Source organism: Siphateles boraxobius, unplaced genomic scaffold (genome assembly GCF_051911475.1).
Source record: "Siphateles boraxobius isolate OS27281-9 unplaced genomic scaffold, OSU_SipBor_1 35, whole genome shotgun sequence".
NCBI lineage: Eukaryota > Metazoa > Chordata > Actinopteri > Cypriniformes > Leuciscidae > Siphateles > Siphateles boraxobius.
Genome location: NW_027508975.1, coordinates 16,482,347 through 16,498,769, shown reverse-complemented (window position 1 = coordinate 16,498,769; position 16,423 = coordinate 16,482,347). Strand labels below are relative to the sequence as shown.

The 16,423-nt window shown below is 38.9% G+C and overlaps 1 protein-coding gene across 39 annotated transcripts in view; it reads right to left on the bottom strand.

Annotated features, from left to right (window-relative positions):
• Positions 1 to 11,500, bottom strand: part of rims2b (regulating synaptic membrane exocytosis 2b) — a 240,779-nt gene extending 229,279 nt beyond the window's left edge. For all 39 annotated transcript variants that reach the window (XM_077196592.1, XM_077196603.1, XM_077196620.1 and 36 more), the window contains exon 1: positions 11,335 to 11,500. In XM_077196592.1, coding sequence (XP_077052707.1) covers positions 11,335 to 11,489 — 155 coding nt within the window. In that variant the 5' untranslated portion in view covers positions 11,490 to 11,500. The remainder of the gene's footprint in view (positions 1 to 11,334) is intronic.
• Positions 11,501 to 16,423: the final 4,923 nt, after the last annotated feature.

Genomic DNA, 16,423 nt, shown 5'->3' with positions numbered 1-16,423 from the left:
CTAATAAGCACATGACGACAGGGAGGTGACAGCAGTGGATAAATCAAGTTACCCCTCCCACTTCTGCTAGTTTTACTTTTGGTAGATTTCTTATCCCTCACGAATTGGCCAATAATATTACAGACGTCCTGTGTTAAAATTACATTACTCCATAAACCCTTGTAAAAACTAATCCTGTCCGAAAAGGGCTTAAGATGAAGCTGGAGGTTCCTCACAATTGCACATCTCATCCAAGACTTTGGAAGTTATTTTTAAGCGTACAACCAGTGAGGTGATTTTTAATCTCTTGTGAAAACTTTCGCTAGTCTTTTCGACCTGCCCAGACATGCCAGACATCACTTTTGGCACTTCATAGAATGATACTGTTTGACTCTGAATGGGGCAAATTCCAAAACTGAAACAATATTTGCTCAGCTAATATTTGTTCAGAATTCTAGGGGAAAACCAGATGTAATGTTGGTTATATACTTAATCTAATGGCTCTTAAGTCACAATAATCCCCTGCACACAATAAGGAAAACAGAAGCTAATTTCCTTGTCTTTCAGCACACTTTTCAGTGCTAAGTTCTGAATGTTGCTCAGTGTATAATTCCATGATTCTTTGAGTGCTGGGGGAGGGTTGTCAGTCCGATAGCTTCAGACTCAACAAATCCACCCAACCTAGAAGCGCGAGTATGAAAAAGGCTTGGACACACACTACATGCAACTCATGTACTTACACATTTAATACACACCAGTAGAGTGTCATACAGTGAGCTACTTTGCCATCTACTGTCTACATAGGCAGCACCCTTCTATAAGAATTGATTTTTAAAGGTTTTACTTGCCTTGAAAATGCAGTTGCAAACAATTTTCTAAATGGAATTGCAGAGATTGTCTGGGACATTAAACATCATTATGCTAGTCTGCTTTCACAGCTTTGTTGTGTTTATAATTGTGCTCTTGCAAACTAACTCAAACTTGTTTCAGCTTGTTTCAAAAAACTCACTTGCGGCACCCTCCTCCCCCTTTCTACCGCTGCTCATGTGCATTTGTTATTATCGGAGCCGGCCAACTTTATCGTGTGGAGCTATGTCTACCGAGGTGGGTAATACATAATACACATTGAGGGGGGGTGTGTGTTTATGTGAATTGCCGTAAAGCAGTTTGTGTTTCTCGCTCCTTCTTGCTTCTCATGAGATTTCCTACTTCCAACTTACCGGGACGCTAGTCCCCATGTTGCAAGGTTCGCCTGGGAACGTTGGGGGGAGCAGTCACCATTTTCACTGGAACAGGTTATTTAACCATCAGATGAAACTACAAATCTGTCATATATTTAAATATATTTTTCATTACACGTTTGCAATGAAGTTGCAATTTAGTACATTTAAAATATATTAACTTTAAATGTAATATCGAATAACACACTTCAGTTAAAATTGCTATCTCTTATATAAAGCTCTTTACATGTGCTTTATTATGTTAGTCAAGACATCGAAATAAGTGTACTTCTTTAAAACATGACAAAAGATTAATAAAAAAATTATTTAATATGTACTTAAGTAAAACTATTTTATTTTTACATTATTACAAAGTGCACTTAAGTCATGGAAGTGTACTCTCTTTAAGTACTTTAAGTGGCTTTTTTATTTAATTAATATACTATTATTTGCAAGAGCAGTTTTTCTTTTACACACTACAAGTACACATTCAAAACAATTACGCAACTATACTTCCAAACTCTCTCGACAGGTACAGCCAAAATCTGGCATGCCAGAATGGTCAAACAAACACAAAGTTCTGAAAGTGCCACTTGTTTGCACTTAAGTCAACCTATAAATAGCTTAGAGATGACTCTGCACATTAAACTGGAATACAAGAAAGGATTTTAACATTTATAAATGAAGCACCTCACCTTTAAATCTTGTTTTAAACACCTGTCAATATGAACATTTCTAAACTTAAATGCACTAACATCTGTAATCAACAAGGTATGAGATTTTTTCCACCATCAGAGGTTTATCAGACCACTACACTGTTCCATTTCTCTAGCTGAGGAGGACAAACCGACCAGACACCTCTTAAAGGAGAGCCTGTGTGTGAGACTTAAGTACTACTATCAAAACAGACACACAGAGACAAAGATACAGACTCTAGCATGTTGCAGCGGGTCTGCACTTACTTGATTAATACTTAACCACTACTTGACTGACTTTGCAAAAACTCTCTAATCTTCATAAGAAGCCTCATTTTTCCATAGATCATCACTCTTAGCACTTAATACTCAGGAGTGGGTGCACAAGAAATGAACGTATCTGCTAGAAAGCACAGTGTCACCTCAGATGACCGCCTCTGCTGTGCTCTTTTAGCAGGATGTGCAAAACTACATTCAAAAACAGCTAGAATAGAAACAACAGATAGAATCAAACAGATTGAACATTGAGTTAACTATTTTTTACTTTTATTCCCGAATTTAAACATGCAATGGCAACAGATTACTCTGAATGTGTACAGGCATGAACAGACTGATAGATGTTTTTGTCTAAATAGTCTCAGTTCAACAAGCATGGGTTTTTCTATGTATGTTTTATGCCTGCTACAGACTGTGCAATTTCGGCAATCCTATGCGTTCATTATAAATCAGACTGTACGACATGGATCGAATAAACTTGGGTACGACATTTATGTAGACTGTTGTCAGGGTTGTTGCAGGATGCCTAAGACGAGGACACGGGAACTGAAGTATAGTTGATTTATTTACAAACTAAACTTACAGGAACAGACAGAAACAAAGGAAACTCCAGGACTTCAAAAACACACAACCTTACATCGACGACGACCAACAAACACTGAGGGAAAACACAAGGCTTAAAAGAACTGGGACTAATGGGATGATTAACAGAACACAGGTGAAGAAACTGAACACAAATGAGGAGCGGAAAAACTAACAGGACTGAACCAAAATCACAAAAGACGGGGGTGAACAAGATCACAAAACTGAACTAATAACACATAGAAAACGTGACAGAACCTCCCCCTCCCCGAAGGCGCGTCCTCGCGCCGTATAACATCAAAAGGGGTGGGAGGGTGGGCGCCCTTGAGGCTGACGAGGGCATGGTGGTACAGGGACGGGAAGCCTCCAGGGCGGAGCTGGTAGCTCGGGGAACCGGGGTGGAACAGGCTGTGGGCTTGGCCAGGGCGGAGCAGGCTGTGGGCGTGGCCAGGGCGGAGCAGGCTGTGGGCGTGGCCAGGGCGGAGCTGTCGGAGCAGGCTGTGGGCGTGGCCAGGGCGGAGCTGTCGGACCCGGCTGTGGGCGTGGCCAGGGCGGAGCTGTCGGACCCTTGGGCGTCCAGGGCGGAGCTGTCGGACCCTCGGGCGTCCAGGGCGGAGCTGTCGGACCCTCGGGCGTCCAGGGCGGAGCTGCTGGACCCTCGGGCGTCCAGGGCGGAGCTGTCGGACCCTCGGGTGTCCATGGTGGAGCTGACCCTTCGGGCGGCCATGGCGGTGAGGACCCCTCAGGTGGCCATGGCGGTGAGGACCCTTCGGGTGGGCGCCCCCCCGAAATTTTAATGGGGAAATTGACAGGAAAGGGGGGATCCGGCAGCAACGAGGGTCTTGGGCTGGGCAGGACCAGCAGTGAAGAGGTTTTTGAGCTAAGCAGGACCAGCGGCAAAGGAAACTCTGGGCTGGACAGGACTGGCGCAGGATCAGTGGGCTCTGGTACAGGATCAGTGGGCTCTGGTGCAGGATCGAGGGGCTCTGGCGCAGGATCAACGGGCTCTGGCGCAGGATCAACGGGCTCTGGCGCAGGATCAACGGGCTCTGGCGCAGGATCAACGGGCTCTGGCGCGGAACTGGACGGGGCCAGCACATCATGGGACTCGGAACTGGACGGGGCCAGCACATCATGGGACTCGGAACTGGACGGGGCCAGCACATCATGGGACTCGGAACTGGACGGGGCCAGCACATCATGGGACTCGGAACTGGACGGGGCCAGCACATCATGGGACTCGGAACTGGACGGGGCCAGCACATCATGGGACTCGGAACTGGACGGGGCCAGAACATCATGGGACTCGGAACTGGACGGGGCCAGCACATCATGGGACCCGGAACTGGACTCATGGGCCAGAGCTGATGTGCGTGCCGCCCACACACACAGAACAGCCACAATCAGTACCGTGTCCTCATGAGCAGATCCAAGTGCGGCGTATTCAGTCTCTGGCGGGCAGGCAATTGGCTCCGGTTCTGGCAAACAGGCGACGGGCTCAGGCTCTTGCTCGAAGACTGGCTCTGGCTCTTGCTCGAAGACTGGCTCTGGCTCTTGCTCGAAGACTGGCTCTGGCTCTTGCTCGAAGACTGGCTCTGGCTCTTGCTCGACAGGGCGGATGAGATGAGGATTGGGCTGGACGCAGAGATGTTGATATTGAAAAAGCTGTCTAGACCCATATCGCCCATATCCTCCCCTGTGACCTCCACGGATCCCCCGGAAAATTGCTTTGCGGGTTCCTAAAAAAGCCTGCTTATCTATCTCCATCTTCCACTGGAGGCTTTCACTGGAGGTTTTTTCTTTTAATGGTTGGTCGTTCTGTCAGGGTTGTTGCAGGATGCCGAAGACGAGGACACGGGAACTGAAGTATAGTTGATTTATTTACAAACTAAACTTACAGGAACAGACAGAAACAAAGGAAACTCCAGGACTTCAAAAACACACAACCTTACATCAACGACGACCAACAAACACTGAGGGAAAACACAAGGCTTAAAAGAACTGGGACTAATGGGATGCTTAACAGAACACAGGTGAAGAAACTGAACACAAACGAGGAGCGGGAAAACTAACAGGACTGAACCAAAATCACAAAAGACGGGGGTGAACAAGATCACAAAACTGAACTAATAACACATAGAAAACGTGACAACTGTACGATGATGACACCTATTAACTCGTAGGCTACGACGCATATGTAAGGGATAATGTACATCCAGCCGATTGTTCCCTCAGAATAAACCCCCTTCAGGCTGATGAGGACCCCGACACGAAGCCCGCTTATTACACGACTACTTGCCACATAAGTAAATAATTAGACACGAAATATTGATCTGAGTTTAAATATTTTATTACGTTTTTAAAAGAGAGCAGTTGGGCGGCAAGTTCAAACTAGACGGATATTTAAGAGATACAGTATACAGTCATGCTACTTATTACACAGCATTTTGCCACATAAATAATTATGGATAAGTGATATTGATTTCAGATCAAACTGTTTTAAAATCGTACCTGTTTGTTTCTTATAATCCAACCGTGTACAAAACAATAGTCACAAAATGGCAGCAGCTGCATTTGAATAAAACAAGAGAGAGCGAGTCCATGATATTAGATGACATAATTAAATAAGTGTACACAAAATATTGATTTAATATTTTAATATTTTATTAGCTCACCAACTGCAAAACTTCCAAGAAGAAAAAGCGTTCCTAGCAAGCATATAGTGCCGCTGACTTTAGTAACGCTGGACGAGCCTGTGTTATCTGTTTTCAGCGGTTGTTATCTGTGAAACACCATACCAATGGTGCGGCTGACCAATCAGAATCAAGTATTCCACAGAGCCGTGTAATAAAGAAGAATACAACATCATCAGTATGCACTAGTGTCAATCAAATAGAGCAAGATGAATTGCACTTTGACAATTGTGTTTTTTATGTGCACTGAAAAATAGAGGAGAAAGCAAAAGAGGAGAATATGGATGCGGTCATGGCTAGGGAAAAGAGGCCAATTTGGAATGGCGATTTTGAAAATGGAGCTTCAGGTAAGTAGTCAAAAGTTTTAGCGCCATGTTGCATTGATCAATATGCCATTTCATGTTGCATTTTTACTGGCTAGACAGTAGACGTAGGATGTAGCAGCAAACACACAGTGAGATGATCATGCTAAACTTCTGACACTGTCAGAAAATTATTGCATGCTATCTTTGGTCGCAAGACCGTGACAACGGACGTCTTTAAACCTCTCTCACTGTACCAGGTAGGACCACCGTTTAGGAGCCACAACCACAGAAACTGCCACAATTGGTCATCAACATCCTATAATTTAGAAGTAATAAGCTATTTTCTATCAAGTTTTTGACCCTCTCTTTCGAACACTCCATTTTGATAGGCGTTCCGCATTCAAGACTTGCAAGTAAATGCCCACTGCTATCACTGGGTAACAGTTAAATTCATCTGAATGGTTCGCAACTTGGCAAAGGTTTTGGCACTTTCTGAGTGAACACAAAAAAAAAAATCATGGACATGATTCTAAAAGGTTAAATGGTCCCGAAAAAAATAGTCACATTTGTATTGTTCGCGGTCAATTGTTTGACCGCATTGGAAATAAACAGGAGACGAATTTTATCAATTTGAAACTTTTGTTACTGCGCACAAACAAATTCTTATTGAAAGCTCATTTTTTGAGATATCACCCTCAAATTTGGAACACCACTTGTTTGATTTTAGACTTTTAGAGTAAGACGTGTTTTGGAAAATATGTCATATAAAAATTTAAAATTGTATCTTTTTTCTGTGAATTTTTCATAACAATAAATGCAAAATTTTATACATTTTTTTAAAAACTTTTTTCACTTAAGGAATAATCTGCCAAGTGTCGTCTTTAAAAAAGAGATCATAAGTCTGCACCAAAGCATTCAAGATGTATGACAGTTTAAGTAGGAAATTTCATTAGGCCTATGCTCAAAAAATTAATAAATGTATTATAACTACTGCATAAATATAATTTATACCGTAAAATCCCCTAAAAAAGAATCTGCAGTAAAATAAAGCGAACAAACGTTTTACTGATGCGATCTGACTGGAACTTCATTAAAAACAAAGTTCACGCATTATTAATGTTAGGATGTTAGGATCACAAAGATGGCAATGCAAAGATTTTTTTTTTCACAATTTGTGATCCTTCACAACATCTTGTAATCCTCAGAGGCATCTCTATCATTTTGTTGCTGGAGTAATCGATCCTGTGTTTGCGGCTGTCTCGTATTTACTACTACATGGCAGAGAGGCAATGATGTAGAAGTAGGCATTGATCTTCTTCTAGAGAAGAGGTCTTTTGTCGCACTATGACGTGATAATGTGACAAAATCCGAAACAAGTCGTTTTTTGAGCTTGGTTTCAATAAAAGCTGTTTTTGGACAAACAAGGAAGTTTTAAGTTATGAAACTTACAGGATTTTTTTATAATACAATGGCCCCTTGTATGTCAAAAGATCAATTCATTTAAGTAGTATTTCTGGAGTGCCATACAAACAAAAAGACACAAATAACTGCTCACTGGACTCATAAGCCCCTGGCAAAACTAGAAAGCTATTCTTAATTGTTTTTTTTTCTTGGATTTTAAATCCATGATACTTAATTACACATGTGTGAGAAAGACATTGGTGAACTACACAGACTACTAATTAATAACACAGCGATCAGATTAAGCCACAGTATCCAACCCAGATCAGAGAGATTGACATCTGACCGTGTGACTGTGAGATCTCCAGTGGCACAGGCCTTACAAAACTGTGTCAGTTAAACAAGTTCATGTAAGGTGCCAATACAGCCACAGAAAGAGCTCATTTAAAGTAAAGAACTTTACATGCTCTCTAACTGGTCGAATAAAACAAACATTTATATAATGTTTACAACATAAATGATTCCTAGATTTGATTAGAGAAATGTATATTATATTATATATTATAATGTAAAATATATGTATAGTATATTAAAAATATTACATTTCTTTGATTACATCTTTTAAAATCCTAACTCAAATTATAAGCAACATGCATTTTTTTTTCATTCTCTTTGTTTAAGCACCATTAATAAGAGAGAAATCACACACTAAATATAGTACATAGCAATAGAATAACCGGATGGTTGAAATCGTCACCTTGGAATTATAAGGTTCTACCTGACTTATTCTGTGGCAACTTATTTACATTATGTGAATGTGGTTGTTTTTTTTAAGTTGTGTACATTTTGGGACTTTTTAAATAGAAAACAAAAAGGTTCTATCAACAGTCAAATGGAATGCAAAAAACTTTGAAGCTCAATATCTCAAAACTGCTCAGAATACAGATAGAACCTTATAATTCCAAGATGGCGAAATGTGTCCAAAATGCTTCCTGCTCTACTGTTTTCACTCCTAATGCTTTGTTACTTCCCTGTGGTCGAATCAGACAGTAAAAGCATTGATTTTTTTTAAGCTATTAATGTCCTATTATGCCATCAACACAACAACAGTGTTAACAGATCATTTGGAGTTGATGAATATCTGTTTCTATTTTAAAATGTAATTTATTCCTGCTGAATTTTCAGCATCATTACTCCAGTCTTCAGTGTCACGTGATCCTTCAGAAATAAGTCTGATATGTTGAAAAAAAATTTTTATTATCAATGTTGAAAACAGTTGTGCTGCTTAACACTTTTCTGGAAACCTTTGATAAATAGAAACTTAAAAATGAACAACATTTATTTGAAATAGAAGTCTACAATTTGTACGAAATCTTTTAACATTATAAATGTCTTTACTGTCACTATTTATCAAAATATCTGTAAAAGAAAAAAGATAGCTTTTTTTTGTAAACTTTTTTTAAAACTTTTTTAAAGTACCCATTTCAGCCATAATCCAGACGTGCTGACATTATGCATTTAACGATTATGCATAATGCATTTAACATTTAATGTTCAATCATCACCTATGTCTTATCGGAAACTGGCTTATCTGACCTGCCACCACAAAAGTGTGATAAACACTAGAGGCATCAAAACATGCCACTATCCCAAATATTCACTCTGTAAGTGTGACATTTGAGAGTGCAATCAAGCACATCTTGCAATAAGAGCTTGAGACAATTAACTATTCTTTTTTAATATGTTTTTAATATATATAAATAAATATATATATACAGTATATATATATATATATATATATATATATATATATATATATATATATATATATATATATTGTATTATTGTTTTTTGTTAAAACAGGTGATAATAAACAAACCTCAGGGGAGGTGAGTTACACCAGCTTCAATTGTTTAGTTCATAACCGAATAGTCTCAGTTTTCCATTGACAAGCAGGCACATGGCAGAGGCGTACTGGAGCTGGAGCTCACGCCGTTTGGCACCGATGGTGGTCAGGTGTTCTACAAACAGACCTGAGTGGGTACATTGGCACAGAATTAGAAGTTCACTGGGTTCACTCCAGCCTTGGAACTTAGAGCCAAGTGGGCCACTCCAGTAAATAATGTCTACTCTCTCTCTTTCTAAAAAGAGAGCCGACTGCATCTAAGAGCAAATCTTAATGGAACGAATTAGAATCAGACAGCAAGATAAATGAAGATAAACAGATAAACTGTTAGATAAACAGATGCTTAATTATGGGATAGTTGATATAAATAGATTCAATTCCCAGTGCCTTGGGGCCTTGAGCAATATACTTATAGCTGAAATGTAGATAAAACCATCAGTTTACTTTGTGTCTATAAAGCAAAGTCCAGTGTGTTGCAGTGCTTATACAGAAATAACAGATGACTGTAACAGCGTAGTCCAGGGTATGAGCAAATGATGACCATGTGAAATCTTTGTCGGACGTTCAGATGCTCTTGATTCCATTGAAGCACAACGCACTCTTTTGGATCATTCTCAAATCATGCTGGCAAACATGATCATCAGGTTTCATACACGTGTGGAGCTCATGCAGCTCAAGTGCATGAATTAAAACAAAAGAGGGGGGACAAATTAAATACTTAGAAATGTACCAATAAATGCCAATTTTTCTCTTGTAGTTTTCACTCAAATTGTCATGCTGTTAATGTAATTTGTAATGAAATAGCAAAAATAGTAGCATTTGACTCAAGAAATACAATCTCTGATCCATGTTATTCAGCATGATTTAAGAGCATTGACCTTAATTGGAAGCATCTGACCATTTGAAGTCAACATAGTCACAAATATGCTTACATTTGTTTTATTAGAAACCTAGAAACAGGGAAGAGCTTAATTAGTGTATTTCATGCCATGAATAAAAAAGTTTATTTACTTTCAATAACATAGATTTTATATATATTTAAGATTATAAAATATTATTATTTCTTCATTTCCAGGCTTAAATTATATATCAAATTTAAGCCTGGAAATGAACAAATAAAAATATTTTAAGATTCGACACTATTCTGCATTAATTAAGATTCCACACTAAGTTAACTTACTAGGCATATTTTTGACTATGTTGACTCCAAAATATCAGATTCTAATACTCCCACTGAATCACTCAATGTTTTCAAATATGTGTACAGTACCCTATAACAATTAAACAAGGATTACACCAATGCAGAAGTAGAGGAATTATTGCATGTTACACTGCAGGACGCCACTGTCACTGCTTGACATCATGTCAACTCCCTACCAACTACCAGCAAACAGGTGCACCCTTGAGATTAATACAGCATGTCAAGCAAGCACAAGCAGAGAGAGAAAGACTTTCTGGCAGCACACACCGCGCTCCATACATCCATCGACTAAGGAGAAAACACATCCGCACTGCGAGCACGAGTGGACAGCGCCGTGGTGCTGAAAACACCGCGCAGAGCTTCCACGGCAACCGCCGCAATCGCGCAAATATACTTGCGCTAGGTTTCGCGTTAATGTTTAACGTCTGACCTATTCGACAGCACGCATTAAAAAGTGTAGTAATCTCTTGTAAACGGCAGCTGGTGGGAATTTTAGCGAAGATGGCGCCCACAGCTAACCCAACCTACCAGAGCCTCACAGAATGACCATAACTGAGACAAAATACTACATGCACACACGGCGCGAGCCACGAAAACCTCCAAAGCGCGTGACATTGACCTCTCTGATGGTTAACCCGGGCATTTTGTCCGGGCCCATCTCAACAATAGCCTAATATTGACTGTCTACGAAAGCAGACGTATTACATTTCAGGAGACAGTCATGCTGAAAATAACAGGGAGGGTTTTAAAGAGACAAATGCAGCCATCATCCACAAGCCTGTGACTGCAGCACTGCTAGCCAGACACTCTTTAAAATACAGGTTCCCTCACTAATGCCATAGTAGAAACTGTCTTTGGTTCCCTAAAGAACCTTTTAGTCAAGAGTTCTGAAAAGAACCACTTTTTAGTGTGAATAACAGTTTAATAATCCAAAGAACCTTCTTCCACTATAAAGAACCTTTTGTGGAATGGATGTTAAAAGGTTCTCCATTGCACCATGTGCCAATAAAGAAGCATTACTTTTAAGAGTGCAAGACCTCTCTATTAAGGGTGCAGAACACAATCAGCTGGCTTACTTCAGCATGGACTGCTCTTTCTCCTCCTCTTTCTTCTGTCGGTCCATGACCGAGAGGATGATCTTCCTCTCCTCCTCGGTGAGGTGGCTCAGATCCGGCATGTCCGGTGGAGCAGGAGCCGCAGGGGATGCGGCCGGGTCCCCCCGAGCTGACATTTCCAGGTGTAGCTGCTGCTGAAAGAGAAATGGATGAACATTAAATACATCTGCAGAGAATCAATGCAGCCTACACATGCTCTTGTTATAAACTTATGGGATACATAACTGTATGGATCTTGCTCATAAAAATAAAAGTGATGCCAAAGAAGAACCATTTTTGGTACCCCAAAGAACCTTTCAGTGAACAGTTTGTGTATATATATATATATATATATATATATATATATATATATATATATATATATATATGTGTGTGTGTGTGTGTGTGTGTGTGTTTGTGTGTGTGTGTGTGTGTGTGTGTGTGTGTGTGTGTGTGTGTGTGTGTGTGTGTGTGTGTGTGTGTGTTTATTTTATTTTTTACAGTGTATAGTAGTCTAAATGCCATTATGTCCTGATCCTGAAGGCGGCATGTTTTATGACAACACATTGTCTCATCTATGAAACCATCAGATTCATCAAACACAGCCGGTGTTACATTGTAGATGTAGTAGCTACATTTAGAGAACTTTATTAACGATAAACAAAATTACCCCGTGACAGCATGGGAACGCGTGTAGTACGGTACACAATGTAGCTTGTCACGCTGGCTCATAAAAACAAGCATCTTTTGAGAATAAGGTGTAAAACCCTAGGGGCTTCTCGAGTTACATGACGGTTTCTGGGAGGCGAGGGCATCCCAAGCATGCCTGTCGAATGTGTTTGGAGAGAAAACGAGTGCTTGCCTTTTATTTCGCAATCATGTTGAATGCAGTCTAACCCATGGCTGCTGCTGCGAATGGAGAGCTCACGCGCATCGTCCAATGGCGGAGCGCGCGATCCCTTATTGTGGTTATCGGCGTCCACGCTTGCAACCTTCCCCACGATTCCCTCCTGGTTGCTGCTTCTAACTCCAAGAGAATTCTTGAATGCACAAAAATGGATGCGGTTGGTGAAACGGTCTGATAGGAGAGCGAGGCGGAGCAACGGTCTTACGTAGGATGAAGATCAGATGGTCCAGTCTCGCGGGCGGGGTCAGCGGAAGTGCGCGCGCCCGGACACATTCATTCATTCATTTACAGGAGGCGCGAGAGGAGCTGGAGCTGTGATGTAGGCTATTGAGACAAGTCATATTTTTTATGGTTTATGTATGTCACAGATAGTAATACATTAAATACTCTGTATATTAGTTTAAATTCAGTTTGTTTTCCTCAGACCTCTCTAAGAAGCATGTTAGTATACTTAACTGCATCAAATTAATGTCAAACCAAATTTTTGGAAGACCATTACGAAACTGAAAGACATAGGCCTAACCCAAACTAATAATTAATTGAGTGGCAGATTATAATCATACCATATTAAATGAAAAGTCAAAATAATTATATTTGAACTCGTTAAAATTGGACCTCATTTAGTCAGTTTACAATAAGCTACCTTAGTTGAACAAATAATAAAATTTAAAATCAAATAATAAAATGCAAAGATCACAAAGTTGGTGTCAGTAAGATTAATGTTTTTTTTTCAGTAAGGACGCATTATATTGATCAAAAGTGACAGTAAATACATTTCTGATATTTTAATTCATAGTTTTAATCTATACCTTTATATTCATCAAAGCATCCTCAAAACATGTGTCAAGGTTTCCACAACAATATTATGCAGCACAACTGTTTTCAACATTGATAATAAAAATAAATGTAACTTGAGCAACAAATCAGCATATTAGAATGATATCTGAAGGATCATGTGACTCTAAAAACTGGAGTAATGACTGATTAAAATTCAGCTTTTCCATTACAGGAATAAATTACATTTTAAAATATTTACAGTATAAAACAGTTACTTTAAATGTTATTTATATTTTTTTCATTGTATTTTGTATATAAAATAAATAAATAAATAAATGCAGCCTTGGTGAGCATAAGAGACTTCTTTCTAAAACATCAAAATATTTACTGACCCCAAACTTTTGAATGGTATAGTTTCATACAATTTAAACAATATTAGCTCACTGAATTAATAAAATGAGAAATAAGGTAATTATATTATACAATGCAAGTTTCATGACTGACACTGGCCAAGCTATTTGGTGACTTGTCTGTGCCATTTAGTTCTTTACCATCAAATAGTGTTGTAGTCAAGACCACCTAAACCGAGACTAAGACAAGATCAAGACCAGTGTTTGTTGAGACCAAGACTAGACCAAGACTTTGAGGGGTTGAGACCAAGACAAGACCAAGACTTTGAGGGGTTGAGACCAAGACAAGACCAAGACTTTGAGGGGTTGAAACCAAGGCAAGGCGAGACTGAGTCAAGACCATGACCAAAATTAAATGCATATTTGCAATTATGCTCATATTTGTGAAAACAGCTCTTTTGCTTTTGTGATATTGCTTAAAAGTTATAATATAAAAATCAATATCTCATATAAGTACTTGTTTGCAATCACATCTTGAATTTTTTGGGCATTTGTATTACCTTTGGTGAAATTTTTGACTATGCCTTGTTGATTTCTGCAGCACATCAATAAAAGAAAGAAAGAAATCAATTAGAAATAAGTTATTGATTCCATTTGAAGCAGGAAGTTTTAGATCCAATCACATTAATGATGTTAACAAATAAATCAGACAGTGCATTGGCAATTTAGTGATATCCTCGCAGTTGCGGTCTTGACCAGTCTTGAAATAAAATCCTGAGTCCTCTTAACCCTTAAATGCATGATTGTTTCACCAATCATTATTACATATTCAGGTCTTTATCGACCCAGATCTATATCTAACAAGAAATGGATGGATCTCCTGTCGCGATAACATATTACTCGCCTGATATTAGAGTAAAAACGCCAGGAGAATAAAATAAAGCATAATTTGTTACCTTTTGGAGCTTGGAAGGTTTCAGTTTGAGCAGAAGTTTTATACCATCATCACTGTCCTCGTCAGAGCTCTTTTCCCAGTACATTATGCATCTGGTTCATATTCGCGATCTCAAACATATTCTTAAAACTATCATTTTCAATATCTTCAAAAACAATATTTTTTATCGCTGCCAGCTTCTTCACCAGATCCACCATAAAGTGACAGTGACACTAATGTTTGATTGCATTCAGTACTTGCTCTGCAGTAAATCTCTGAGCCATTTCAAGTTTTGCTGATGATACTTCCTATTCTTTTGTTTTCTGCTTGCGGTAACTATGAGTGAAACGTCACTTCATCACTGTGTATCAAACATTGATACCTTGTTAAATAAAGGTGAATTACACTTATTCAGACATCAAAGATACAATTATTGTTGTGCAGATAAAATATACTTGCACTGTTACACAACAGGGGTTGTTAGCAACCCTATAATTTTTTTTTTACAAAAAATGAATGTAAAAACAGGCATTCTTTTATGATTTAATTTTTTTCTTGTTATATTGTTTATAGCGAATTGATTGAGGAATACTAAGAGGGTTGATGTCTAACCTTGATGAATGAGGAGGAGGGTAGAGAAAGACGTCCCAGGTCACTAAAGACCTGATGTATGCGTTTAAGGGTTAATCTGAGACCCAGACAAGATTGAGTGCAAATGCAGCTGAGACAGAGACAAGACCAAGACCTTCAAAAAATGGTCTCAAGACCAGTCTCAAGTACTACAACACTACCACCAGATAGATACAGAGATCAATGATCACTGACAATGGTTTTTATGAGCAAAAGAGATGTACAGGTAAAAATAAATTACTTCTCTTAACATGAGGTTCAAATACGGGATGCTTTTAAATCAGTGCTGCTCAATCAAGAACTGCCATAGCAGGTCATCACACGATCATTCAGGGAGGAAACTGAACAACGGAATATGTTTTTTTCAGCTTTCCTTCTTGGAAAAAACAACAAGGGAAGCAGGTCGAGGAGCTGACAAGAAGACGCCGGATCGCGTCGGTTGCCGCAATCAGGAGGAAAAACTTTAACTTACTTAGTTATTGTCCTCCACTGCATTTGTTAAAAGTTGTACAAAGCAAGAGGTTGTGTATTGTATATTCCTTGATGACTATAGGAGGATAGTTGATGAATGATGTAGAATTCGTGGTTCATGTTAGCAGATGATAAAGCCAGGCCACATTGCATGAGTCAAATTATATTTATTAATTTTGTTTTCAATTAACAATTTGCTTTGATATTCTGTAGCCTACATCTTTTTACATGCCTTTTTAAAATGTTTGAGAATCAAGTTTTTATATAACTGCTTAATAAATACATTAAGTTACTTATCTGTTTATGTACTGATTGCATCCACAAAGACCCTTTAAGTACACATAAACTGGGATGGGCAAAGATACATCAAACTATTTTAAAATAAGCTATCAAATACCCTCATTTTTACATGTCAACATTAACTGATGACAATAAGGCACAGTATTTAACAAGTCACCCATCTTGTGACATTATAACGTAATGTACAACACGTTTTTTCTTGCACAACCTATGAAAACTTAGCCTAACATATGCTGAAAATAGCAAGCTAACATTAACTATGAGAGCTGCTTCTCAGGTCAAATAGCTATAACATTATGTACAATGGTAATCAACTTAGCATAGGCTACTAAAACCAATACCAAAACTAAACCATATATCTATCAATGTTGTTTGTCCAAATAACGTTTTTTTTTTGGCATAGGCATTTAGTTTCTCCCGGTAGGGTCCCTTCTCTTTTTCTTTAAACTTCTCAATTTCTTCCGTTCTTCAATTTTACCTCGTTTTAGCCGAACACACCCACTTTTATAGCCTACCCATAAAGGTAAACAGAGATCGTGCCTGTGAGGAGTTCATCGGGTTATTAGCTACCTTTTCTTCTCTCCATTATCATCAGAGAAAAGTAAATACCACTTTAGTTTTCAACTTAAATTCATATAACGTTATACAATTTATAGCATAATTGTAGCCTTTAGGCTATATTTATAATTCATTTTAAACATT